This window comes from Molothrus ater, chromosome 1, assembly GCF_012460135.2.
Source record: "Molothrus ater isolate BHLD 08-10-18 breed brown headed cowbird chromosome 1, BPBGC_Mater_1.1, whole genome shotgun sequence".
Taxonomy (NCBI): Eukaryota; Metazoa; Chordata; class Aves; order Passeriformes; family Icteridae; genus Molothrus; species Molothrus ater.
Window position 1 is genome coordinate 24011732 of NC_050478.2, and position 27818 is coordinate 24039549.

Sequence of the window (27818 nt, forward strand, 5' to 3'; positions counted from 1 at the left end):
TATGAACCTGTTTTGCCCTTGGAGTGTTTTCTCCCAGTCATTATCTCAACTCATGAACCCTTAGTGATTTTTTTTTCCCTCTCCTCTGCCCAACTGTAGCAGAAGAGGGTAAACAAATGGCTTTTGTGGGTGCCTGGCCGTTGGCCAGTGTCAAACCACAACAATAACCAATCAAGAAAAAACAGTCAATCAATAAAGTGTGCTCCGCTCTTTAAAAGATGAAGATGAAAATAGCAGAATCTAAAGGAATACAAAACCACCATGCATATTTAGCACAACAGTTGGATCAAATAATGTTTGGGAAAAATAGCGTATTTCATGGACAAATGAGAGCCATTATAGCTGAATTAAAGCACAATTTGCCTACACCAAAACAAAGATTTCAGTAAAAACAGATCAGTGCTAAATCATACAGCATCCCCAGCAACTGCAGCAATGTTCTGCTTTTGAAAGAAAAAAATAAACTCTTAATTTTTTTAAAATGGAATTCATCATAGGTAGGCAAAATACCTAGGAATGAGAAATTGTGATAAAGGAGGGTAGATTTTTATAAAATTGGTATATAGTAAGGTGCTGGAAAGGGTGTGCATGTGCTTATGTTTCTGTGTCTGGTTGTGTGTGTTTGCTGATTTTCTGGAATACACAGGGTGTTGAGAAAAACACTTGGAAACAAAAACTAGAAACCAACATTGCTAATTTTCTGTATTTAATATACAATACTTACTGCATTTGTATTCATTTTACATTTTTAGATAAAAGAAAAATATAGCTAGAAGGGTGAAGCAGTTTTAAATACAAAACTAATTTTTTGCCTTTTTACTTTTCAATAATTTGGGAATTAAAGAGAACTAGACACTGTGAAAATTTTTATTATATTGATTTTCATACTGAACCCTCAGCACCCAACAATAAATACACAACTTTGCTTTTCTTGCACTGCCAGCAGCAAAACGTTCAGTTCCAAAGGACTGTAATTCTGATATAATACATTATTGATAACTTTCTGTGTGCCTTAATTTAATTCTGCTGTATTGACACATTAGTTTTGCAGTCAACCATCTTTACAAACTTGTAAAAGCTAAAGAATATGTTAATACGGTAAGGTGCATGCTCCGATGAACTTCAATGCAGTCAACATAAAGTAGCCCCAGCTGAGGGTGTTCTTAAAGCAGAAAGCCCCATAGGGTGAAATTTGGGACACAGAACAGGCATGCAGTTAGATCAAAGGGCTTTGTTTGAAAGCTTGCAAAGGGAGCTCTAGAGTTTCCAAAGTGTCTGTGTTACTTCCCAGCCATTCTGTACAGCAGAAATATACTTTTTCCCAAAGCATATATGGTAATCAGCAGCTGTGTAAGAAGAGGAGTCTGCAAGATTTCCTGTACAGCAATGGTGCAAGACTTCGATATACCACAGTTCACATGCTGTAGCCCCTTGATGTCATATTGATGACTAAAAGGTAAACCAGTATATTTGAGTAACAATTCAAGAAATCGCTGTTACATTTTTCTGTACCTCTGCAGGTGATACTGTATTTCACACATAGATGATTTAAATGCTGAATGCAAAGAATGTAAAGAACACTGACTAGTAACTATTAAGCACACAGAATAAAAAAAATGATGCACCTTTAAAAGAAACAGTAACACACGCACCTTTTCATGTTTGTACCCTGATTAAAACAGCGTCATGAATTTCAAGTATGAAATGATACAGTGAAATCATGTCCTGTGAATAGATATCAATGCTAGTCTAGGTAGTACAGTTTGCACTGTATAACTTTCCATCTTGCAAAACAGAATCCTACTGCATATGTAGGTAAAGTGACTTGAAATGCTAAAACCTGACATGCCAACTGTTGCACCGGTATAGACTGATACAATGCTGTAGAAGTCAACAGGACTATGCTGATTTTCGCCAGCTGAACATATGCCCTAAGGTGAATGAAGAAATGTACTCCAAACTGCTTTGCATGCTTTCCTTGAATTAGCAAATCCTAGACAACTCCAGAGCAAAATGGTATTTTATGACAAAAAAGGTGGAAAAAGAGAGAAAAGAAATAATCCAAACAGCATAGAGGCTGTTTTAATTTTCTGAAAATTTTTTGTCTTGTTTCTTGAGGTTTTTTTTTGGTTGTTTTTTTTTTTTTTTTAATAAAATTATACTGAGAAATGAAGATACTGAGAGAGATTTTGATTTGCTAATGAATGTTGGTCTGGTGTAATATCAATTAATAAAATTACTCTGGATGTGTCTCAGAAGCTGTCGTCACTGTTCATAGTATTCTGTAAACCTGAAAGCACAAGTTTAATAATGCCATTTGAGAACATAACTTATCTTGAAGATTCTTAAACCAGTATCTTGTGAGAGTTACAAACAGACTTAACTTGATATGACTCCTGTTAACTTCAGTGGGATTTGTCACGTGTAAATTAGGCACACATGGAGCACTGAGAACTGAATCTTATTTCTGGTACATTTCTGTACCAGCATCCTGCTTTTCTCCATACATCCCAATGCCACTAAGAAGTGCAGTTCTGACTTTTGTATACAGAAGCAATGAATAGAGATTTTTAGAGAAATAATGTTAACTAGAGTTAAGATTTTTATCACACATTACAATTTATATAGTATTCTTGCTGATTTACTAAGCTTAAGTATCTTTATATAGACCTGAGCTGCCTGACACTGAAATTTGTAGACTTACAAGGCCAAATTCTTGGTTTAATTTAACTGTAGTGAGTGGAACTACAACAAGAGTAACTTATGCTAAATAATTTTAAATACTTTGACTCTCCAACTCTAATTAACGTAATTGTCCATGCACAAACCCCCCCCCCCAAAAAACAGCACCTATATGCTGCCTTTATGCTTTTGTTTAGGCAGCAATCTTACTTCAAGTCCAGATGGGCAACTTTATCACTGCAGAAAACTTTCTTCAGTTACAAGATGCTGCACAAACTTGACCCCTGGCTTAAGTGTCTGAAATCAACAGATACTTGCTGGGCCTTCTACAAACAAACTGAAGCCAAAGGCAGCCTATGTAATGTTTTCTAATTTTAATTTTTCAGACATCTCCCCACTATGTGTAAAATTAGCTCTACAATAGCATTTCAAAGTAATCTAGTTATTCCTCTACATATTAAAACAAACAAAAATTCTCTAAAAAATAAAAATTGCTAAATCTGAACACATATACTACTTTAATTGCAAAACTCAATGCACAGTATGACGCGTATTTATGATTTTTTCAGGATGTCCTATCTTCCTGCCTCTCTAAGAAGCTAGCTTCACTTCAACAACCAAATGTATACTAAATGCAAATAAACAATAAAGCAGCAAGACTCAACACATTTTTTTGCAACTACCCTTTCACAGGACTAATGTGTTTTCATACAAAATAATACACTAAATCATAATAGCAATAATTTAGAATAATATCAAATAACTTGAAGATAAATGTGTCCACATTTGCAATAAACACAGACCCCATTTACTGTTGTCTTGGTGCTGTTATTAACCATGTGTCCTCACAATTAAAGTCAGTTCCTAGAGGAAAGCCTTTTTCTGCAAATACTTTTTATGAGCTACTACACTCCCACGAGTAAGCCCTCTCTGCTCTGTGAGACTGCTCAGCTGAGGTACAGTATTCATGTCTTTGCAGATTTAGGCCTTCAGACTGAAGAGTATCAAGTTAGTGAGGAAGTACAAATACACACTGTAACACAGAAAGTAGAAGACAGACATACAGACGAAAGCACCCTGTGATGCCTTTGGGCGTTGTAATATAAACATCACTTCCAAAGTATACAGTTCCAACTTGTAACACAGCATTTTGAAGGCATAATTTTTCTTTAACTAGAGCATCCAAAGACACTATACTTTTAAAGCTGTTCTAAGTAACGCAGCAAAATATTGTATTAACAATAAAATTCATATGAGATTCAAGGGCAGATATAGACCACTTAAATGAACTGGAATGAAATGGACCACAAATACATTAATCTGAACGCTTGTAAAGAATTTACAAGGAAATTAAAGACTGCAAGGAACGAATCAATGTTCATCTATGGTCTTGGCTTCAGTGCCAAAATGATACAGTATTGTGCAGAAAACAGATTCTATTAGAAAAAAAATGGCACCTTTTTATTTTCCCCATCTTAAGTGTTTTAAAATGCATTTCTTTCCCTAGCAGAAGGGACTGCCTTGCCTATTAATGGTGCTTGGCTAAGAGTCCTTGAGACTCTTTCAGTCCATGTGTCAACTGGAACTGGCTCTCACTTCTCACCAAAAAGCACCATCATAATGTAAACTTTGTTTGCTCACATTGCTATGACTCCAAATGGGCTGTAGGAAGGGAGTTCAAACTCCTGGCACAGATTTTGAACACTGTGGAGAATGACAGGTTTTTAACAGTGCTTAATGGAAAGGCAGATGCTGTGGATATTGAATTCTGTTTGTTGGAACTAAACAGAGACAACTTCACACTCATGACCAGTGACAGGACTCAAAGCTGAGCCAGGGAGGGTTTAAGTTGGATATCAGGAAAAGGTTTTTCACCCAGAGGGTGACTGGGCACTGGAACAGACTCCCCAGGGAAGTGGTCACAGCACCAAGCCTGGTTCAGACAGAGTTCAAGAGGCATTTGGACAATACTCTTAGGCACATGGTATGATTCTTGGAGTTGGACTCAATGATCCTGATAGGTCCCTTCCAACTCAGCATTTTTGAGATGGTAAACTATAAGGTAATGCTTTTCTTTTCAACTTACTACACACAATAGGAAGGAGAATGGCAGTGGGGAGGTGAAATAAATCAAATCAAAACAACATAGAGCTGGAACACCACATGGTTGCTAGACATCTAAAGAGAAAAAGCTTCTAATCTCATAATGCTGCACTCCTTTGATTATATTCTGATAGGTAACTTCAGTTCAAAATGTGCATGGCAACCAATACTTTCACACAAGCACATCCCCCCTGAGCTTACATTAGGCCACCTTCTACAGCCTCACATCCACAAACGTCTTGCCAGCATCCAATTTCTGAAGTACATTTTGTTGTACCCATGGTTACAGCCACCTTTCTTAAAAGGGACTCCAATAAAGTCCCTGCAAGAAATCATGGCGGATTTGGGCCTTGCTAGAAAAACACTTATTTAACTAGCATGCTGCAGACTCAGGCTACATTTTAAACCCAGTTTGGTGGATTATTTTCTATCACAGATGAAGGATGACTGTTTGACATACATATAATCTACCTGGAATACAACATTTTGTCTTTTCCCACAGAATGTCTATAATTCAGTATCGTCCCTTTTGTGCAGTGGGAGAGTTTTCTTAGGGGAGTTCTTATATCACTGCTGTTTAAAATGCAAAAAGTAGAAGTTAACTGTCATAGAAACAGTAAACATACTATCCCCCTTTAGATCCAGGGAAGACTTTCCCTCAGGAGAGTATTTTGGTGTTGAAGGTCTGTTTGTGCCTAGTACTTGTGTACAGGGCTCTGTACTTTACACTGCCATAGCCAAAAGGGAAGGAATGAGCTTGATTATCTACATGAACACAACCTATCTTGAGAGCTGGGGACTGTTTCACAGTTGCTCCACCCAATGCTGGGAGGAATCCTCTTCCTGGGAATAGCCATCTCGGGGAAGGTGATGGGAAAGAGGGCAAGCAGTTGGAGGCTGGCATTTCTAGTCTTGTATCCATCAAAAGCTTCTATAACAGGGGCATCATTGTGTGTTCTTGTAAAAATGTGATCACAGACAGTTGTTCAGGGATCTTCTGTACTTAGTAAATGATCTTCTGAATCCAAAATTGTTTTTCCTGATCAACTGGACATTATGTTCAATCTAATATATTCTAGCTTATTGCTTTGCTTAAACCAAAAAGTGTGAAAGTAGCACACATTTTGCCATATTCTACTGTACTACTACCCTGTTTCTAATGAGAAGCAAGTCAAAACTAGAGTACAAATCACTGGCTGGCCAAGACTGGAAGCTTGGAGTCACAAGGCAGTAATTTAGCTCACAGCTATTTCAGTGGTAGTGGAAGAACCAGCAGAGTCAGATACAAATGATAGGTAATTGCTGCTGCAGTGAGAGAAAGCAGGAAAGCTGGAAAACTACTGACGAATAGCCTCCTCAAGGCTTCCTTCACAATGTCACAGAAGGATGATCTGGGATAAGGAAAGGACTGCTTGAATGGCTGAGTGGTCTACCAGTATATGTATTTAACAAGAGCCAGAGAACTGTGGAGAATTAGAGGTTTCCCATCCCTGGAACTGTGAAGTTTGTCTCTGTGCCAAGCCCAGTTGCTCATGCTTAATGGAAGGACCAAACTTAGCCACTATGTGCCAACACTTACCCTGTCACCCATGCACATAGACTGAACACAACAAAGTGTCATGCAGGCTTTCTATTCTGCATTTTTGGAGCTGGCATAATAACAGTTAACAGTAGCTCTCGTGCTGGCAGAGCAGCTCAGAAAGCTTGTTCCTACTCTACAACCTACAAGAAGTCTTTTCTTTTCCCATGGCAGATGATTTTGCATTATTATTAATGCTGGGTGTCAGACACACTTGCTAAACCCTCAGACTTGCCCCTGTAAGACGGTGAACCATCTTACAGGATGGTTCTGGACTGATACCATGGACTGATCCAGCAAAACTTGCATGTGGTAACCTTGTCAAAATCCAAGTGTGCAAAACCATGCCATTTTGGATGACCAAAGGATTTTCAGTTTGCAGCAGGAGTCAACTTCTAATGCAGAACATTGCACACTAATAGACACTGTCAGTGCCTCTCCTGCAGCAGAGCTGTACATTCTCCAGTGCCTGCAGCTGAACTACAGGCACTGTCTCTGTGGACAGCTTAATCTGCTGTCAAGCTGTCTCATAAGACTTTTTTTTATATCTACCCAGAAAAAGCTCTAGCTTATGCAAAATTAAAATAAATAGAGCTGTTGCTATGTTGAAGAAGTGCACTGTAACTCACGACTTGAGTTGGCATAAGTATCTGGAACCAAAATCCCATTCCTGAGTCTTGCTTTATCATCTTATGTGACAGGAGAAAACAAAAGAACTGGAAAAAAGTCTTCCCCCTATGTTCATAAATAATTTTTCCATGTAGTCAAACTCACTTGCCAACTCTCCTGCTCTCTGCCCATTTTTTCTCTTTCCATCACATCACAATTTTCCTCCTTCATCTAACTACTCAAAATCAATCCTAACATTAAAGAACTGGGGTTTTACTTTTTTTTTAAAAAAGGCTGAGAATTAGCATAACATGATGTACGTGTGAAACATGGAATAAAATGAATGCTGACAATTGATTTTAAACCCTTTAGGAGTAATTGTACAAAGGAATCTGTCAGTCTGTGAAAATTTATTTTCCATTCAGTGGCAGAGACTTTCCCCTGTTAGGATTGAACATGAGCATGTCAATGCAAGCAAGTATGCATGTAAACACTAGAAAACATGGGTTTTTTTAGGCATGTGGATGGATTCGCAGAAAGTGAATAGTGTGAATGAGAATTCGGCTTGCTCAAAAATGGATACTGAGCTTGAGAGCTTTACAACACATCCTTGTAGACACCAAAGTAAATCACAAGTTTAACATGATGTGTTTTCCCACCTCCTTTCAAACAGTACAGGTTGCTTTAGTGCAAATGAACATTTAAGTGGTAGTTTGAATAAATTCATACGTGGATGCTTTTCTTCCATAAATCCCTATCAACTTTGCAAAGTCAGTGAAAAAGTATCAGTTTCAATGCATATTTAATACACATTGATTGCATTTATATCTCTCACATCAAAAATATGCTCCTTTTCAGTCATCCTGACAATATTTTCCAAATAGTTTCTTAAAAATCTCCTCTCTAATCTTTACCAAGTGTCAGCTGTTTGTGGGTGCTTTTTTTTTTCTTTTTTCTTTTTTTCTTTTTCAAAGAAGGCAGTATATTTTGTCTGATCCTTTCTGGAAACAAAAAAAATCTGCCCTACTACAACCACCCACAATCAAAATACTATAGCAGAAGTTCTTTTTACTTTCTCTAGCCTTGCAAAAGTCTCATTAACATTGGGCTGGATAAAACCCATCAATTCATCCCAAAACAGATAAAATATGTAATGTGAAGGGGGAAAGACCATAAGGTTAAGGAGTTTTGATTTATCTTTGCTGTTTTGCACAGTCTTTCAATGAAGGCTGGAAAACTGAATATTGCAGAAGCTTCCACAGGACTTTTAAGTCAAAGCAAATTTTCCACTAACTTTATCAATAGTTTTTCTGGGTTTTTCTGCCCAGAAAGCAAAAGGCTCATCTAAGAATGGTGCTGGTTAATTTTAGTTTCTGATGAGTACATGAAGAACTGATGGTATTTATTCAGCCTGGAAAAATCACTTTTGAGAACAAGCTCCCATTTGATTCAGTTCTGTTTGGGTGCCTATCACTGAATTAAAAACATACACATAATTTTTCAGGAATACTTTTTAATGGAAAAATATATGAGTTTCAAGATTTTGAGTGTTACAGCTAAAGTAATGATTTTCAGCTGGTTTCTCAAAGAGTCTAATGAGCCATTTTTCATATTATTTGTGCACACTACTCTTAAGTGGTCTTTATGGTTCTTACATTGTATCTGTATTGCAGATCAGTATGCAATACTTGCTAAGCTTCAGACGAAAGGGAAGAAACAACACTTGGCACAAGTATATTTGTCAGTATGTCTACATCTCTCTCCTTTTAATGGCCTAGATAATTAGAATCTATGAGAAAGCCTCTTTCTGTTTTACATAAATTATTGAGATTTGATGGTTACAGAGTCTAGTCCAGAAACTAGAATTGTATTACAGCCATTATCTAATGATTTGCAAGACACAGAGAGATAATAAAATAAAATAAACAGCTCACAAATAAAACCTCAATTTGAGTTGTACAGCCTGTTAGACTGCTAAGATTGTAGTCATGTTTTTGTACATCTGAACTGTACTTGCATAAAAAAAAATGGATATGGAAATAAAACTTGGAAGCTTAAACATATAAAATCCCATTTAATTTTCTAGAGATTCTGATTTTTTTCTTCATTGAAAGTAACCTGTATACTCAAGGCTTAGTAATCAAAAGGAAGTAAAAGTACAGCTTATTGATAGTCAGTTATTGAAGAGTTCACCTCTCTGTGAAAGTAAAAATAAATTTATTAAATTTTCCCCCACTAATGCAGTTCGGAAAAATGCTATTTCTAACATACTAATTTCAAGAACATAATTTACACATTAAAAAAAAGTGTGAAATCCTGTTAAAATCAAAAGAGATCTTGATATTTAGAAGCAGTTTTGAAGCAATAAAATAAATATGTTACGTTCCTAAGCTTGCAATCAATTCAAGCTTCAAGCATAAAACAACAAAATCACTCAAATAGCCTAGTAACTTCTAATTCACATTGTATATAAAAGTCAATCTATTCCTGAACCTACTGTATATGAAAAATACTAGCCAAGTGGTTCTATAAAACAGAGTTCTTAGAATAAACTTCCTCATTATTCAAATGTATCTTATATGTGGAACATAATTAATTTATGTGGCCTTTAAAACTGAACTGTGTGGTTTCTGATTCATGTATGTATTTGACAACTGATGCGTTTTCAGTTCTGAGTCAGGTAAGTGCTCCTAGTTTGCTGGCTAGAAGACTAAACCAGCAGGTTTTCTCTTTATTTTCCACATTAAAGTTGGTCTAATACCTAACAGCAGAAAGAATTATATGTATAAAACTCAAAGACAGTGAGCGAACCTGTGAAAAGCAGCAAGGCACAATATTTTCTTCTTATTCACCAAAACAACCACTGAGTATAAAAACCAGGTAAGAGTTACCATGCTGGAAACCCTCCCCCATGTAGAAGAGGTTCAAATACTGCAATTTAAAGATTCCTTTCATTAAAAATGCTCTGTACACATAGCCCAAAATTTAACTTTTTTGCAAACATGATGCCCTCATGTTTTTTGGTGTGTTTTAGAACAGAAACAACAGGGAAAGATGCTCTATTATTGATCATTGTCGACTAATAGGCTGAAAGAAACCTGGAGCGTGGACACAACCTACATAGAAATATGCACAAATCCTATTTTTAGAATTTTACTAACCACACAGAAGGCAACACAGGGGTACACAAAACTAAGCCTAAGCAAGGAGGTGCACAAAGTTCTTGTCTCATCACTGGTTTAGACTGTGAGACTAAAAGAAGCAAGATTTAGTAATAGGAATGGAGAGGACATTGACACTATGTGCAGCTATGGAAAATTTGGAAGAATCTTGCTGGAAATAGCACCTGTGAGCATCAGTGAAACCTGTTTACATAAGGGAGCTGAAGGAGACAAATGGGAAGGCTGGTGTGAGCATGGACGGGGGAAGAGAAAAGGGCTGCACCAGATGGATCGCTGTGGTTCAGCAATTAGCACTTCACTAGCTGCTTGTGGTGATTTTTTTCCTTGGCTATTGGGTCTGTTTTTTTTCTGCAGAGTTATGTAGTAGTGATTAAAAAGAAAAAAAAAAGGTTGGTGGGAGATAGAAATTTCTCCTTCCATTACCCAGAACACCCTGTTCCCTGCTAAGAAGAGCACAGTGCCTGGCTGTGGGTGTTCTAGGAGCTATACTTAATACGTCTTTTGTTATTCAGCATTTTTTAGCTGCTGATGAACCACTCCTGTAGAAGAGAACACATACAGGTTTAGGTATCACTAAGAAGAATTGCACTCTGAAGTCTTCTTTAAAGGTGTACAAAGAGTTTACATCACAGCACTTTCTTTTTCGCTTACACAATTCCTAAATCCTACCCATACGGCAGTAATGAGTAAAGGTACAAAAATATTAGAGCTATACCAGTAACATAAGAAGAGCAAGGGCATGGGTTTGAGCACAGTCCCACAGCTGTCTGTGCTGTCTAATTATAAATATGATTCCTGGCATGGTATTAGCCAACAACAGTGCTCTGCCCAGCCAGAGAACAGGCTTTCTCAGTTTACTAGTGTAAGTGAAGCCCCACATGGTTTGGCAGGGAAGACTGGAATATGATTAAGTCTATGGCATGTCAAATGGAATTTCTTCCTGAAGAGATTTGGAAAAGGAGGTAATTTGAAAAATTGTTGGTCCTTTGAATCCAGGCCCTTGCTACCACAAGGACCCCATTAGAGAAATATTTTCCCTAAGCCTGCTAAGATTCTTAGATTTCTTGGTTTTGTTCCTGCCATTCCCACTGGAAAGATGTTCCAGAATGTGACCATTAATGCAGCCCTTTGAAACTGGTCTCCTCAATGCTCTCATTTATAACCTGATCCTCCTATATTAGACAACATACAGCACCATGTTGCAGAAGCTCTGCCTCTGACTCCATAAGCCAGCCCCTGTTTTTCTCTGCTGCTTGCTTAGCTCTTTGATACTATGATTGGGAAATACTGCTCCAGTAGTTAAATTCCTGGTGATTTCCACATTCTCATTAGTTTTTGAGCCAACACTAACCTTTGGCTTTAAGTATTCTCTCCCTTCCTTTCTGTTTTTACCCTAATAATATTGTCAGCAACCATATTGTCTACTTTTTAGCTTTGCTAAGCTTAATAGAACAGACTCTTATGTGGAACAGATGCACATTTCTATCTGAGAGTTTTAAGCCTAATTTGGAAAATATCATCTCCTTCTCTACATTTTCACTCTGTATTAGTTGGTGGAGAGCTCTGGGAGAGTTCCCTGAGCAGTTGCTGGGAAGCCACACCAGCTGAATGCCCTGATAAGGTATGGATGACAGATAGCTACGTGCTAGGTAAAATGTGGAATGTTTTCAAAAGCGCTAAACTCTGTAAAAAAGCTTTTCTAATTACTACTGTTGCAAGAGTCTCCTGACTTTTGTCTCTGTTTGTTGTTCTACTTAGTGTTTAAAAATTGCTAGCAAAAAATTCACTCTGCTCCATCCTACTCTGTGAATTGTCAAAATTATTCACACTTGGGTCCACTAACCCGTACAGCAATAGGATTGGGACAACACCAGTGCAGTAGGTCTGCAGTTCCCTTTGGGTGTAGGAACAAAGAGCATGACAAAGGCAAGGCCAAGATGAGGTCTGCTGCTGTGACAGCTCCTTGGCCTTCAGCTTCCTGCTCACAGAGCTTCTGAAATTCTGATGTTACAGATCTGTGATATCTCTGTGTGCAGATGATTTGTGCATGCTCTTGCCAGGCCTAATTTGCAACTTGCCTGTTCATGCTGCTTAGTTTTTTTGCATAGGCTCATTTTGGGCTTAAAGAAAAGCACAGGCCACTGCACGCAAGCATGCAAGCGGTCCTTTTTAAACTCTGGCTTGTTTAAAGTAGACTTAATTTAACCATGTATCACACATTTAAATGTCTACCAGTAACAAAAAGCTTTATCCAGGAGACAGGTAAGACCCACTTACTATCCTATCAGCAGACCATGACCCAGAGAGCGCAGATACCTGAAACAGAGTTAACAGTGAGGGTCGCCACAGGAGCGAGAGACCGCCCGTGAGATGGCTGCAAGTTCCCCTGTCACAGCTGGAAAAGTTACACTGCCCAAGTCACTGCTAAGGACCTGCTTCTGCCAAGCATGAAGATATAATGCTGGCTCACCACATAGACAAGATGAAATAGAGATGAGGAAGAGAAAAGCCTAAGGGACTGTCACAGGAGAAAGCAAAGCTGGCTGCCTCACTTAGCATCAGTTATACTCATTGGACCAATATTTTCCCCCAAGTCATGCCCAAGTAAATGCACTGAACAGCTAGGGAACAGCTTTTATGGATTTAAAATACTTCTTTTTCCCCAGTACAGTATTAAAAAAATAAAAGTTTCTTTTCAAAATACTGAAAATATATTTTAGTTAAGGTAAAAATACTAAATATAAAAATTTCAGGCAATATTTAAAATAACTGTGCTATAAAGACAAGTAAATTGCTTAGTTATTTTGACATTCAATAATGGCATGTTAACCTTAGTGGAGAGGCATGTGCTAGTATCCCCACATGGTGGTTTAGGAGAGAAGGTCATGCATTTCTGCATAGAAAACAAGCCTGCTTAGTAAGTGACATGTGAGGGATTTTGAGCATTAATGTTCATGCACTTGTGATGCACTGGGGGGGTGTTGCAGGTAAGGCAGCACAGTATACAGAGTACAATGCAGCACAAATACTTCTCTGTGCTTATTACACTTACAGGATTCTCTGCTTCTGAACCAGAAATATTTTTTCTATTTTTGTTTTTGGCTGACAATGAGAACAGGTTGAAGGTGAAAATCTGTATTGATTTTCATTGGCTCTGCTCATGTCTTTTGAGCTGGACATCTGAAAATTATTTGGAATGAGATGAAGAAAATATGCTTGCAGCTGTTTCCAGGGGGGAATTATGGTTTAGATGATGGACTAGAACATGTCTGCATTTCAACACAGAAAGACCATTTGGAAATTGAGACAGTAAGAACAGGACAGCTTTTTGAAACATGCACACAAACATAGCTAGATAATAACTCGTTTGTGTATGAAAAAACCTAAAAGCTGAGACATTTATTATGATCATCATCATCACTGTTATTTTTATAGAGCAACAAAATGATAAATTAATTTATCCATGTTTTCAAGTGGGGAAGCACCTGCATATCTGCTATGAATGAACAGTAGCTGGATGTATTAACGCATGTATCAGTTAACTGCAGGTTGCAGAGATCTGGTATTTCAATGCCATTCTTTAAATGTCACAGAATAACAATAATAAAGTACCAAATCATGCTTCAGCAGCTAGAGAGAGAGAGAGATTGAATCGATGGCAGTGACTTGATCATGAAACACTGGCAGCATTCAATATTAGAAAGATAAAACGGCAGCAAAACTGGTCAGCAGCTTCTCTTCGTCTGGAGTTTTCCCAGGTAGATAAACAAAACAAAACCAAAACAAACATAAAGCTGCAAACAGGAGCAGGTCAAATCCCTGGCCCTTGCATTGCTCTGATAAAAGTAAACTAGATTATTTCCATGGATAAGCACATCACAATCCCAAAATAAAAGATAAGTGCATAAAACCTCCAAATAATGATCTTGCTAGGACAGCTATGTGGTTTGTTTGGGACAGTGGCCTTGTCAGCTACATGTCTTGTTCATTTATGGTTCATCTTCAGTCAGCACTTATGATGCATTCACCTCACTGGAGTTTTGGCTGGATGACACGTGACAGTCCAGATTCTCCTTGAATTTCTCCAGATCATGGAAATATGGGTGAGAAAGGGCAACATATGCAGATATTCTTTTGGCTGGGTTGAACGCTAAGCATTTCTGAAAGTATGAAAAGAAGTTAGTTTTAACTACAATGTAAGTTAACAGTGCTGTCATTCATACATACATTAATGCATACCACCTTCAGCTTATGATCAGTATGAGACACAACAGGGTCTCAGAAGGTGGTGCACAATGCCCATCCATACTAAAACAAGCAGTAGGGTCACAGTATAAGAGTATGGCCACCTCAAAAATTACATGCTAGAAAATTCAAGTATTCCTAATTTATAAAATCACAGAATACAGGTTTTCTTTAATTCACATGCACAGGACAGCCTTCATCTGCTTATGCTGTGTGTTCAGTTTCTCCCTCATCTTCCTAGCTGCACTTTGATGGCCCTCCTTCCTGATCTGTATCCCAGCCTTTGTACAGCCAGCACTGAAATCTCTACCCTAGCCTTGTGTTTATACCTTGTTCTTTATGGCATTCACCTCCATGAATAATTCTTCGTACTGTTCTTGTCTAACCAATTCCTAGTCCTACTTTCTTTTCTTGTATCAGAATTACTATCATTTCACTCCTGAAATTTAATTCAGTGACTTCCAGTTCTACTCTCCCTTTTCATCTGTGGCTCTCAGTTATCATCTCTTTTCCTAGCAGGAACAGATCTCTTTCCTACTTCACCTTCTAGGCACAGATATTAATCTCCTTCCTCCCTCCCCCTCTCCCATCATGCCTCAGACTCACTGAGCTCTTGGCCATATATTATTCCTTCTTCTTCCTAGAATCTAACTCTTGCCCCATGTCTAGCTTCCACTTCCAGGCTGTCTACAAGCACAACAGATTTTTCTCATAGCAGTGTTTCTCCCTTGTCATTTCAAATGGCCAGATGTAGTCCAGCTTTCTGCAGCTGGGAGCTGCCATCATGAGGACACTGCAGGGACCATCTGCTGCTGAGATAACCTTGGCCAGAGACAGCAGCTCCTGAAGAGATGCATCAAGTCTTTCAAGAATTGCACTCTACCTAGCTCACATGAATCAAGATCTTTAGAAGACTTCCAAAGAACAAATATAACTAGATTTCAACAAGCACAGCATAAAGCAAACTGATGCAAGGTCATTTCCCTATATTCCATTTCAAGACTGAATTTCAGGACTGGGATTTCTGATTTATCTATAACAATGATGGAAATAGCTGTACCAGCCCAATTCTTTTGCTTCTGTTCAGCCTTGCCATTTGCAAGAGGCAATACTTGGTGAATTCCAAGCATAAAGTTTTCAGCATTCAGTAAAAGGCTAGCAGATGTAATCTGCCACTACAGTCTACTTCCTGCTTTATGCTGGGTCCACAACAGCACGTGAATGGTAGATCCATTTTTGTACTCACATCAGACCAATACTGTAAGGGTGGCTGCTGCAGTGGCACTACAGGGGTCAGTAATGAGGATCTAATCATAAGGTCTAACGACAGGGTCAAACACGTATGTCTCTGACCTAGTTTCCTAATCTTGAGCTATTCTCGGCTCTGACACCTCTTGAGCCAAAGGCAGTGTCTTTGTGCTGTTTTTTCACAGATTAACACAAATTGTTTTATCTACTTTTGACCTTTTTTTTACTAACTCCATTAAATGGAAACTTCATTTTTTCTTGGCAAGCTGCATGCACAGTGGGAGCCATCAGTCATGTGAGGCAGGGAACAACAAATGGAAACTCACAAGAAGCAAGTCTTTGCCTACTTCATCGATATCTGGTACAAATTTTTCAATAGGTTGTGCGGGTCTGGAAGTAAAAGCATTTCTTGGAAGGGCAACATCGTTAGGCCAGTCCTCTTCTTCTGGGAGTCCAATTACACTGCAAAATGAAAAACAATGTTAGGTCTGAATATTTATGCAGTTTTCCCTTCATATTGATTACACTGAGTGGCATTTTGTAAGTATTTTACTTTAAATGAGTTTAAATGTTTAATTCTACAGTAGTACAATAATCTCTGTGAATAGAGCTGATAAACATATGCGCTCAATGTGCTCAGTTGAAATAATTTTGTGGGTAGCACGATTTTCTGGCCTAAGTCTCAGTTTTCCGAGTATTTTTATTGAAAAAAAAAGCTGAGTGCTTTAGAAAAAGGTTGTTTAGCTCTTGACTGCATGGTGCAACATATGTCACTCCAGGATGATTAAAAGCAGTAAGTTTCAAAGGGGAATTGCGTGCAAGGATCTTTTTTCACAAGAATAGGGACTGAGAGAAGAGTGTGGGTCAAGATGAGGGTAAGGCAATAAAAGGGATGCTTCATAATGCTTCAAAGCTCTGTGCAGTAATTGTTGCCCAAATTTAAACAATTTATTTCCTTCACAATACAGGTTTTAAAGTCTCAATTTAGAAATGGAAAGGCACTTGAGTGTCTTTGTGGTTTTGCTTTCAATAGTATTTTAGTTTTTCTTTACTCTTTAAAAGAATATTTTAATTTCTTTAAGTATTGTATTTCTTTATTCTTTAAATTATGTAAGATATTTATACTTTTAAATAATCATGCTGAGTTCTAAAGCTCAAATAAATTAAATAGGTAAATCACCAACAATGAATTATGTCTCACACATTTCACATTTTAGTCTGATGTTAATATTTATGGGGTTGAAAGCCAGTTTCTGGTGGAAATTATGAAAAAGTTCATACATTACTGTGTTTGGTTTCAGGGAAAATAAATTTTTATAACCTGTAAAATCGAGATTTTCAATGGAAACACTTACAGGGTAAGGCGAGAAAGAACAGAAAAACGATGTCACTGAATACTTGGGCTTGCAGAAAGGCCAGTGCCACTAGGGAGCAGCATTGACCTTTTTTCTACTGAGTTTGTCACAAGACTGGGTGAGGCCGTGGGCCAACCACATGGACGTAAATCATAGGGTACCTCAGCAAATGTAATGGAATTGCTTCACCTCTACCTATGTGGATTTTAGATTGCAATTTGGCTTACCTAAAATACATCTGAAAATTAATATGTCCTCGAAATAACAGCATGGTTGGAAGGGCAAAGCAATTACAATCTCAGGACAATTAAATCCTACTACATCTGGACATATCACACCTCTTGGGAAATGCTAAGCTGAATCTGTATGAGAAACCACATTTGCAATTTATCAGGTGCAGTGTGGCTATGGGGCAGCCTCCTTGGCCATGGCAGTTCAAGCCTTTTGATTCGATATTTCAGGATCTGGTCCCATATTAAATATAATAAAAATAGCATCAAGGATGGGAGAGTTAAGTATTTGAAATAACAATGACGTTTATCTCATCATTCAAATGTGTTTGGTTAGTCCCACTGCTTTGTACGACTGCATGGCAGAGCAGAATGGGGCAGAATAAGCACAGGCACAGGCAAAGCTAATGGCAAGAAACCAGGAGGCAGCCTGGCAGAGAGGTGTGGGCTGGACAAGACAGAGTGCAAAGGAGAGACATTTTTAGTTACACACACGTAGTACTCAAAACCCCTTAATAATGAATGTCTGAGGAGCTGCTCCCACTCTAATGGTCTGGTAGCATCACCATTTCAGTGACTAAGTTTGGGAGTAGCTTGGGAAAGTTTCACCTCCTGCCAAAGGTTCAGGCCTGGTCTTGAGAAATGCTGAGTACTTTCCACTCCCATTGATCACAATGGGAGACAAGCCTGTTCAAACCATTGCAGTTCAGCCTGAAATCTCTGAGGATATGCCACAAGCTGGTGGTGTCCCGGAAAAGCAAGAAAACATTACGAGCCACGTATGAGGGATTTACCCTCATACACACTGGAATTTTACTGACACAAATCACAATGCACATGCAAAGCAAAGGCAGACCATAGCACCATTATCTGAAAGAATACATCAGTCCAGACTGCATAGAAATCCTGAAACTTCCTTCTGTCCAAACTGATCTCTAGAATGAGTCACAACTGCAGAAAGGAACAACCCTCCTACAAAAAGAGCTAGGCCTAACTGTGGGGGGTTCTCCAGCTGTGAAAACACAAAATAAACACTATTTGGCATAACCCCTCAGAATCCAAGACAGAAACTTCTCAACTATTTAGGAAGAACTGTACAAAAGAAGCAAATCTGAACTTTCTCTTTAAGTAGATGTGCAATAAGGAATTTCTTCTAAATTTAGCACAGCATTTTTTTTTCTTAGTGAATTCTTTTCTGCACAGGTAATCTCAGCCCCTAGGGATGGAAAGATCCCTGTTGGAGGCTGCCACTAGCAGCTATGCATTAAATCCTAGCCCAGTTAATTTTAATTTTCCCCTTAAATGTCACAAATGAAAGAAATCATAGCTATGTCTTTTTTTAATTGTAAAATATGTTGTATGTATCAAAGCTGGTTTCATTTATTAAAGCAGAATATTGTAGGACTAAAGTAGTAGTTTTGGCAGAAGAAGAAAAAGTAAACTGTAAGGACTGATTTTTCTGGATTGGGCAGGAAGAGCTATTTAGCGCATGACAAATTAACCACACAAATGAGTCACATACTCATGGTATGGTATGCAGGAAAGGGAAGTCAACTCTGTGAAATCAAGACCTGTAATTTAGAAACCCCACACTGAATAATGAAAATGTTTAGAAACAGATCTGTTATGATTTGAGAATTGGAAACAGGATTAAACAGAGAAATTCATTATTTGTTCAGTTTAAGCTTTTCTTAGAAATTTTACTATCTTCTCTTTGGAATATCTTCAAGAAAATAACATTTTGGAATAATACTTCTGTCACTCTCTCTGTGCTAGCTACTTCTTTTTTCATCCAGATTCCCTGTATCCCTGCAGCCCCTCCATACAGAAAGGGAAGACAGAGGTGCAGAGGCAAACAGGCATTTGCTCTCTGGATTGGTACAGCTCTGTGTGGTTTTGATTTCCTACCTACATGATACATATATACATCAGATCTTATATTTACATGCCTCTTAAAAATATAAAAATGTTCCTTCGTCTGAAGAGCTTTTACAAGAAGTAATATAATTCTACTTAATTATCATATTGGTAATATCAGTAACTGAATTTTGGATGAGAAGTATTACATCTCAGAGAGTTTAGAGTCTACCTGCCTCCTAAACATATTTGATGTATCTGAAAAACACAAACTCCTAGAACTGTAAAATGGTTTTAAAATAAAATCATCTCTGAGAAAGCACATATTAAAATGCTGATATTCCTCAGTTCTCACAGTTACCTTCCAGACCAAAATATGGACTGTTAACAAGCTACACAATAAATTTTAAAAGCTAACACATTTTTTTATGTTTGGAAGTCTTTTCTGCAAAGATGCTGTTGGTAATGATCTTAGAGATTTCAACTTTTAATGTATTCTAATATTGTTTTCTGCAATGCACAAAGAAAAAATAAAAAAGAATACTGTGTCTGTTTACATGAAGAGAATCTCTTGCATTTAACTGTTTATGAATATGTATGAATGGTACATGCACAGTAAGTTTAAGACACTTAAAAAGCCCAAACCCAGAAGTCTCCTAACTTCCTGATGATGGCTATCAATTTTGCAGAACTATATTCCATGTTGCTTCCTCCTTCCATTCTGACACAGAATACACAGAAATATCATATTGCATGCCATAGCAATAGGAAATATGGAAATTCTAGTCACATTATTGCATAAAAACCTGGCAAAGAAATCTCATAGGGTTTCAATGTTAAACAGATACTGACATAAGGCAATTAGTTATTACTTACTCAAAGATTTTTCCTAGTTGATCAACATCTGAATTTCCACGGAAGAGTGGTCTGAAAAAATAAAAACATGTTTTTAGGATGTGACTTGCTTTAATTAATATAAATTTAAAGCTGACAGTTCCAATGTAGGGTGAAAACGTGGTGAAAACGTGGGGGCTTTTTGAGACTTCATCTTCTGCTATCTTCTGCTTCCATGCTTTATCCATTCTGCAAGTGAACCTTTCAAGTTTCTACTAAAACTGGTAACAAAAGGGGACAGATGATATGTATTTTTGAATACATTACTTTTGAAAATTTAATTGTGCCTTTTTGCATGAATGACATAATTTTCCCTCAACTAATACTGTCCTATGAATTATATCATTAACAAAATCATTTTCATTACAAAGAACACTAAAATAGCTGCTAAGAGAGACAAAAACAGAGAATGTCATGCAATTCGTTAAAACATAATAACATTAGAGATTAATTATTATGAATATAAATTGAAAGTTAAATTTCTTGCATACTGCATTTTTGAAATGTGCTCCTAGGTTTAAGGGGTCAAATAAATGACAATGGATTCATGAAGGTCTGTAAACAATGGGGTGTGAAACGGTACAGAATTTACCTTGAAGTAGAGGAATACTTCTGCTGCATAAATAAAGATACATTCAGGAAAGAAACAAATTGTTAGGCTGAATGTCCAAAGGTTTCCAAGAAAAAAAAAAAAACAGTGACAAAAAATACTTCCAGACACACTTTTTTTTTTCAAAGTGCAATTTAAAATATTTTCACTCATCATGTATAAGATGTTATCACTCCACAATGCCAATGTAAAATATGAAATTCTGATTTGCACGGCAGTATGGCTGTATTGCCAGCTTTGTGTTGAACAACAGTGCAATTTTATGTCGAAACTCCCAAGATATTCCAACATTTTACTGACAGATGAATAAAGATCCAGCCAAGAATGAGGGATCTGTGAAGATCAGGCCACAGATGTAATCTACCACGTTGGTTCAACAAATGGTAGATTACTCCAAGAAACACACCTCACACACACTGCAAACTGAGATAGGAACTTGGGTTGACTGATAGCCAGGCTGCCCTCTCCTCTGGATCTCGGCTAAGTACAGAGTATGTTGTAAAGTCATGGTTACAGTTTCTAGAACTGTTCAGCTGTTCAGTGACTTGACAGACAGTGCATAACCCTCTGCTCCACAGGCAGCCTTTGGTTTTGGAGGAACACCCATTCTCCTGCCTCTCTCCACATACTCCTGTCTGATGCAAGTCCATGACACCTGTGACAGCCAAAGGCATCATTTCACTGCTGCTTTTCACAGGAGAAGATCTCTCCCATCTAGACTGGAGAACAAAGAGCAATCAGCTATGGTCCTTCCCCTCTCACTGCCCATATGCAAGAGCAGCTGTAGGATCTGGATCTCCTTTTGCTAACCCTGAGTTCATATTGAGAAGTGGCAATTTCCATCTTGACACTCTCACAAAGGCACCAGAACTCCATGTCACTGCGTGTCTTGTGGGTCCATTCCAAATACAGTAAGTGGACACAGAGCACTGAGACATTTCTTAGGCATAACAATCTCTGCAGAACTCTGGGCCATCAAGAAAAAGCAATGAACTGGCAGCCATGCTGTTCTTTGATGAACTAAACATGCATTTTGCCTCCTTCTTGTGTGCTGCCATTCAGGTAATGTCATATCAACTTATACTCCAAACTGCTTTGTGCAGGGACATTGAGAGAACAATTTAATCAAATCTGATTTGAAACCATCTGACATGAGATTTGATCTGATGAAGTAAAATGTGGTAGCCTGTTACTTGTCCATAAAGGGCTTCATTTATCTTGATTGTGAATAAACCATAAATAACGGGATGTTTTGTTTCCCAGATACACATGATATTTACTAACTGTAGCCATTTTGACAAGATCATTGCAACTCATACTTTGGAATTTCTGGGTTTAAGCTTTAAGGTATATAGCAATACTGGCTTCTGCAAAAACCCAAAGCTTAACCCACTCAGACAGGAGCATCTATTCCTGCCCTAAGCTTTCAGCCTGATTTTCAGAACATTCAATAGCTACAATCCTAGCATTGCTTGTGGCAGCAGACACACTCTGTATCTCCCAAAGTCAAGCAGAGACATTTTTTGGAACTACTGCTTGAAATTATTAACATACAGTTACTTTGAATTTTTAATTTTGGCTCCAGCATTAGATTATTGGGGCCCTTTAAACTAACAAAATCTACACAATCAAATAATCATATCTATGCAAATGGAAAGCTGATTTAATGTTTTAAAATGTATGCTGAACCTTGCATTAATGTGAAAGCCTGGCAATGGCAGCCTTGTTTGCAAATCACCTTAGGCAGTGTCATGCCAGAACAAGTACAATTCTTGGGATTTTTAAGGAAGGTTTTTCCCATCATTGCTGCTGTCTCAAATTCACTAAGGGCTGAAGCAAGAATTTAAGTTCTTTTGAAAATATAATTATACAATACAAGGTGACCTTCCACCATACTTTGATATTTCATCAAAATGAAGTGTTATTAGTTCATCTTTCAGCCTCCTATCCATCTCACCATCATGACTACATCAGGATGCCAACTCTATGTTAGGCATCACTACTATAATGAAATTTGCCTCATGAATTTTGGCTCAAGGTTCAATTGGAATATTGGATGGATGATTGGGGAAATAGATTCAACTAATCAGCAACTGCACAAAGCTCTCATTTCACATTTTGGCACTAGTTACTCTTTTGTAATGATTTGACAGCTCTGCAAGTCACATAAAAACTTTCACGTCAAGACACCTAAAGATTCCTAAAGGTGGACATCAGCTGTCCCACCACCTTTGGATTGAGAACACTCAGCAGCCACAGAAAAATAAAATTTCACCTTTGTTCTTGGTATCTTTCACTTGACTCATACACCCACTCACTCCCTGAGGTTTATTTATGCAAGCTTGATCCAGAAGTTCTTTCTTGAGCATATGTTTTCCTCTCTGCGATCATAATTTGTGTAAGACTGGTTAAACTCTGGAGCCTGATTTTGTAGAATTCCTTCTTTTTTTCTTCAGAAAAGGCATGGAGCTGGGTTTGCATCCTGTGGCAGGGGATGTGAGTCTGCCCTCTGGCTTCAAAAAACACCTAAAATCTGTGAGTACATCTATCTCAGGAAAGAGGGACATTCCCATGGATGAAAGAACTATCCATGGGGATGTACTTCTGCCTCTGGAATGATACCCACTGTGTGGAGGAAAAGCCTTTTGGTGTGTGCCAGAATGCCATTAGCTGACAGAGAGGAAGATATGATGGAGGCATTGTATTGCTTACGCTGTCCTGCTGAAAGAAACCCCTCCTGAGCCAATAAGCAGGTACCTTAGGTCCTCAGGTACAAAATGTGCAGCTGCACAATTTGGATATTAGCTATGAGTCTGCATTGTGAAAGCAGAAGCACAGGAACACCCTCTGAACATAAAGAAACTTTTTTTCTTTTACTGTGGGGGTGACCAAGCACTGGCTTGAAGAGGTTGTGGACCCTCCCACCTTGGAGATATTCAAAAGCCATCTGGAGATGGTCCTGGACAACCAGTTCTAGGTGATCCTGCCTGGGCTTGGACCAGATGATATACCCAGAGGTCCTTCCAATCTCAACCATTCTGTGATTCTGCGACAGTACAGAAATAAAAATACAGATCACAACGTACGGTTGCAATGGAAAACCTACAAATCCTGAAATGTTACCATCTGCTTATAGTTTAAAAGGGCTTGCACCATTAGTTTTCTGGCCAAAAGACTCCCATGCTTATATACCGCTGAACAAACTAGTTTTAACCATTTACTAACTTTAGGCTCTTTTTCTCTTGTCCATGCCTTAGCTCAACTTTTGCTCATGCTCATGCCGACTTTCACCTTCACTGAATATTCTTTCTATCTGAACTAGATATTGCTGTTTGAAAAGTTGAGTTCTTTATTTCACAGACATTGTGCTTCATGTCTGCACTACTCAGTAAAAACTGAGATATAAACATTTCCTAAGCAAGTCTCCATGAAAGAATTTTCCCTGGTGCAATTCTACAGACATGCCAAAGCAATTTTTAGAGTATTGTATACAATGACAATGCAATGACATGCAAGAGATAAATGAGTTTTAACAGTAAACCAGCCACATTACTTCTAGATTTTATTTTCAGACTTTGGTCTACAAAGCAAAGAGAATCTAAAGCTTTTCATAAGGAAAGTTAGAATTTTCATAAAGATTAGAATTAAAGATACTGATAAGCACTGTTCTAGTCAAATATATAATGCAGACATCTATAATGCAGACACAAGGAAAAAACCTAATAAAACCACATGCATTGCAGCACAGGAAAAGACTTCTGCAGGTTTCTTGACAGTGACTGACATTTTAACTAACTGATGACATTCTGATTGGAAACTATCTTTCCATTTCTGACATTGGTAAAATGGACACATGGAAGAAAGGTCATGTGAAGAAAGAATGTATTGATGAATGAGAAAAGGTAAGAAATTCACTTTCTAACCAAAACATATTACTGAGCTCTCATGACAGCTATGGAATTGCCAATACAAGGGCTTCCAAAGCTAGACAAGCCTAGTACCTTTCCAGATATGTAAGAAATAACATAAAAAATAACTACCTAGATTATTTCTGCTAGTCCATTTGCTCATTGTGACAACAGAAGTTAGAATTCCATCCCCTTCCTTGTTATCACAGAAAAAATGATAAGGATAATATCTTAATTACTAACTTGAATATATACAATATTCTTAGGCTGAAAAGCCTGTATATTGGTGATCCATGTGTACTCAGGGAAGTACTACAAGAACTCCCTAAAATGAGAAGAACATCATGGGTGGAAAGGGTACAACTTAAATTTGGGCAAGTGGGGCTTAGACACTCTGGTTGAGAAGATGCTGAGTTGTTTTGGGAAGAAGAGCAGTGAATTCAGAATATGTAACTGAAGCTTTGAAGGCATTATACAAATTGAGGGAGGTGTTGAAAGTCCATGATTATTTGACATAGTGAAGAAAAAAATATAAATAGAAATGGTATAATGAGGGCACATGGAAGTTGTACATGAAATTTTAGAATCTGATTGTGTTGTAGCAGTTAAGTCTGAGGAGTTTGTATGTCTGTGTGTGTAAGAGCAATAAAGTGATGGTGAAAAATCTAAAAAAGCTACAGCCAAGTATCATTTGCCAAGGAATCCTGCATCATGCCATGGGAAACCTGCCAAACTATATAGTCAGAGATATATTAAAAGGATGGGATGGGTTTTTTCTTTTCATATTACAAAATGTGAATAGCTAGTAAATAATTTTGTCAGATTCTTAGTTACTTGTTATGAAGAAAATATTTTCATTTTAAGGATTAAAGCCATACATGACCTAAAACTGAAATTATGAGATGACTAGAAATAACAGGATCTGGACTGTCCTGTGGAAACCTTTATTCAGAGGGATTATTTCTGAGCTGGTTCCTAGCCACTCTTGTTGCTACCACTGTTTCTCTTTGACAAATTGCCTACACAAGTCTGTACTACAGGTATGAAAAGAGAAAGTAAAGAAAAAAAAAAGGTACCACCTTTTAAAGATGAAGATCATTGGCCTTCTGGTATGTAAGATGAATAAGGTGCAATATGAAACTTTAGTCTGAAAACAGGCTATGCTGACAAGATTTCACACTCTGGACAGTTACTCACTTCCAGTCAAAAGTGACTTGCTCAGCTGTTGTGTAATTCAGAGTTCTCATTTTAAACCTAACATTTTCTTGTACTTCTCTCTCTCCTTTCCCTTTAATAGTATCTCTGTGTGGGTGGGTGCCAGACACTGCATAGGAAGAAGTTACTTCATGTAGAGGTTATTATACTTGATCATAAATTGCTCAAAACTTTTACAAAACTTATCTTCTCTCCTCCAATATGTAAGAAGAAAGATGACACAGATAAACATTACAACAGATGAAATACTTTTCAGCTAAAATCTGACAGAAACCAGATCAGCCATCTTGAGTTTCTCATTTTAGTCTTTAAAAGCCCAATTTCTTTTATTCAAAAATCTCTCATTCTTCAAGTTTGATAGTATCACAATTGTGAATAAGAGCTCTAAGATAGGCCTATGTCAGTACTGAACTATTATTAGAACCAGATCTAACGCATCAAAACCTACAACAATTATTATTTTCCCTAGAGCTTCTCATGTCACCCAGTACACAGAAGCAGATAAAAAAAAGTGGTAGTTTTGCAAACTTCCAGTTCTGTAGTGTGTTGAATTTGCTCCCTGTTGCTATTCAAAATGAAGCAAATTAATTCTAGGACTAAAGATAATATTCTGACCCCCAAATGCACATCTAGTCTAGTTCGTAAGAAACATATGGGGTCTCTTTCTTGAAGAAGCAAACCAAGAGTTTTCAGAGCTAGGCACAGATACAAGCCAGCAAGGAAGGACCCAACTTCAGATGTTCCCTTTGCATGCATACCTGAAAGGGAAATGTTAATAAAAGGGAAACCAAACAGAGGCACCATGTACAGCTTTATGACCAAAGCAGGGCAAGCCTACTGTGTAGAGTGAAGTTTATTCAATATACATAACGATCTCCCTAAGTAAGACAAAATACAGCCATCTTTGAAGCTTCATTAAAAATGGCAAAGGAAATCTTTTTCTGGGTGCTTAAAATTTGCTTGATACCCTTCAGGTAGGCATAGTCCCAGCTGGCCTTGGAACAGAATGATGGTCTTGTCCCCCACCACTGACATAAAAGAGAGCTTTTCCACAGACATCAATGACCCCAGGTTCAAGCCAACTGGTATCTGCTTTCAAGCCTTTATTAAGAAATAAAAATCATGCTTCAAGAGAAGGACACATAGATTATATATATGTGTACACATATATACATACCCACACATATAAAGTTCCCAAAAGCAAGATAAGTGTAGATACGATCTTTGACACGAATATGCTGTAACACAGGCAGCTCTCATTTGTTCCTGGGCAGAACTGCTTCAGAACTCATCACTGAACACTATTTTTTGAAATAGAAGAGCCTTGATAGGTTGAACGTCCTTCACTTACCCTCTCCTCACGCACGTCACAGTTCTCTTATCTGTGGACATTTGTTTCCCCACAAGATTTGTAGGTTTTTTCACTAGGGCTTTAAGGGTTCTTATCTCAGCTCAGGAAGCATGATATAATAGTGACACCTTGAAAACTGTGGCAACGTTTGAAGCAAATTTTGTAAATACATACACAACTGACCTTGGAAAAAGGGAAGGGAAAAAAAAAAAGTGTGGTCTCTGTTCAGCGTGGAAAAAGAAGCATTCCTTTTGTTTTTACTGACAGTTCTACCAGCAATAAGTGAACTATGTATTAAACACCCATCTCATCATTGTGCACAGTAAATTACATCTATTTGTCCATCAGCAGTTTGAAATTTAATGACATAACTAAACTACAGGCTTCTGCCTTTTGAAAGCAGCCTGAAAGAAATACTGATATGACACATACAATATGGTCATGGTCTTCCCTCAATCACTTGTTTAGTTCGATGCATTCTCTTCTCTTACATGAACTTATTTCATAACCTAGTTTTGAACATGGACTGTTTAAAATTGTCACATGGTTTTGCCCTTCTCATGCAACTCAGTTGTGGGGTTTGAAGGCAATAACTGAGGTATGGATTAGATAAAGGCTGTCCTATGTGGAAGGGTAGGAGCCAAGAGGGCTCCTCACTCTCCTGTTCATTCAAACAAGCAATGGTGCAAATCAGTGTGCAGGACACTGTGCAGGCAGTGTGTTTGTGTTTGTGTGTGTGTGTTTGTGCAG

At 37.8% G+C, this 27818-nt stretch overlaps 1 protein-coding gene across 2 annotated transcripts in view; it reads right to left on the minus strand.

Annotated features, from left to right (window-relative positions):
• Nucleotides 1–693: 693 nt before the first annotated feature.
• Nucleotides 694–27818, minus strand: part of CDK6 (cyclin dependent kinase 6) — a 136814-nt gene continuing 109689 nt past the window's right edge. For both annotated transcript variants that reach the window (XM_036399818.2, XM_036399826.2), the window contains exons 6-8: nt 19967–20017; nt 15975–16110; nt 694–14315 (exon numbers count right to left, since the gene is read on the minus strand). In XM_036399818.2, coding sequence (XP_036255711.1) covers nt 14169–14315; nt 15975–16110; nt 19967–20017 — 334 coding nt within the window. In that variant the 3' untranslated portion in view covers nt 694–14168. The remainder of the gene's footprint in view (nt 14316–15974; nt 16111–19966; nt 20018–27818) is intronic.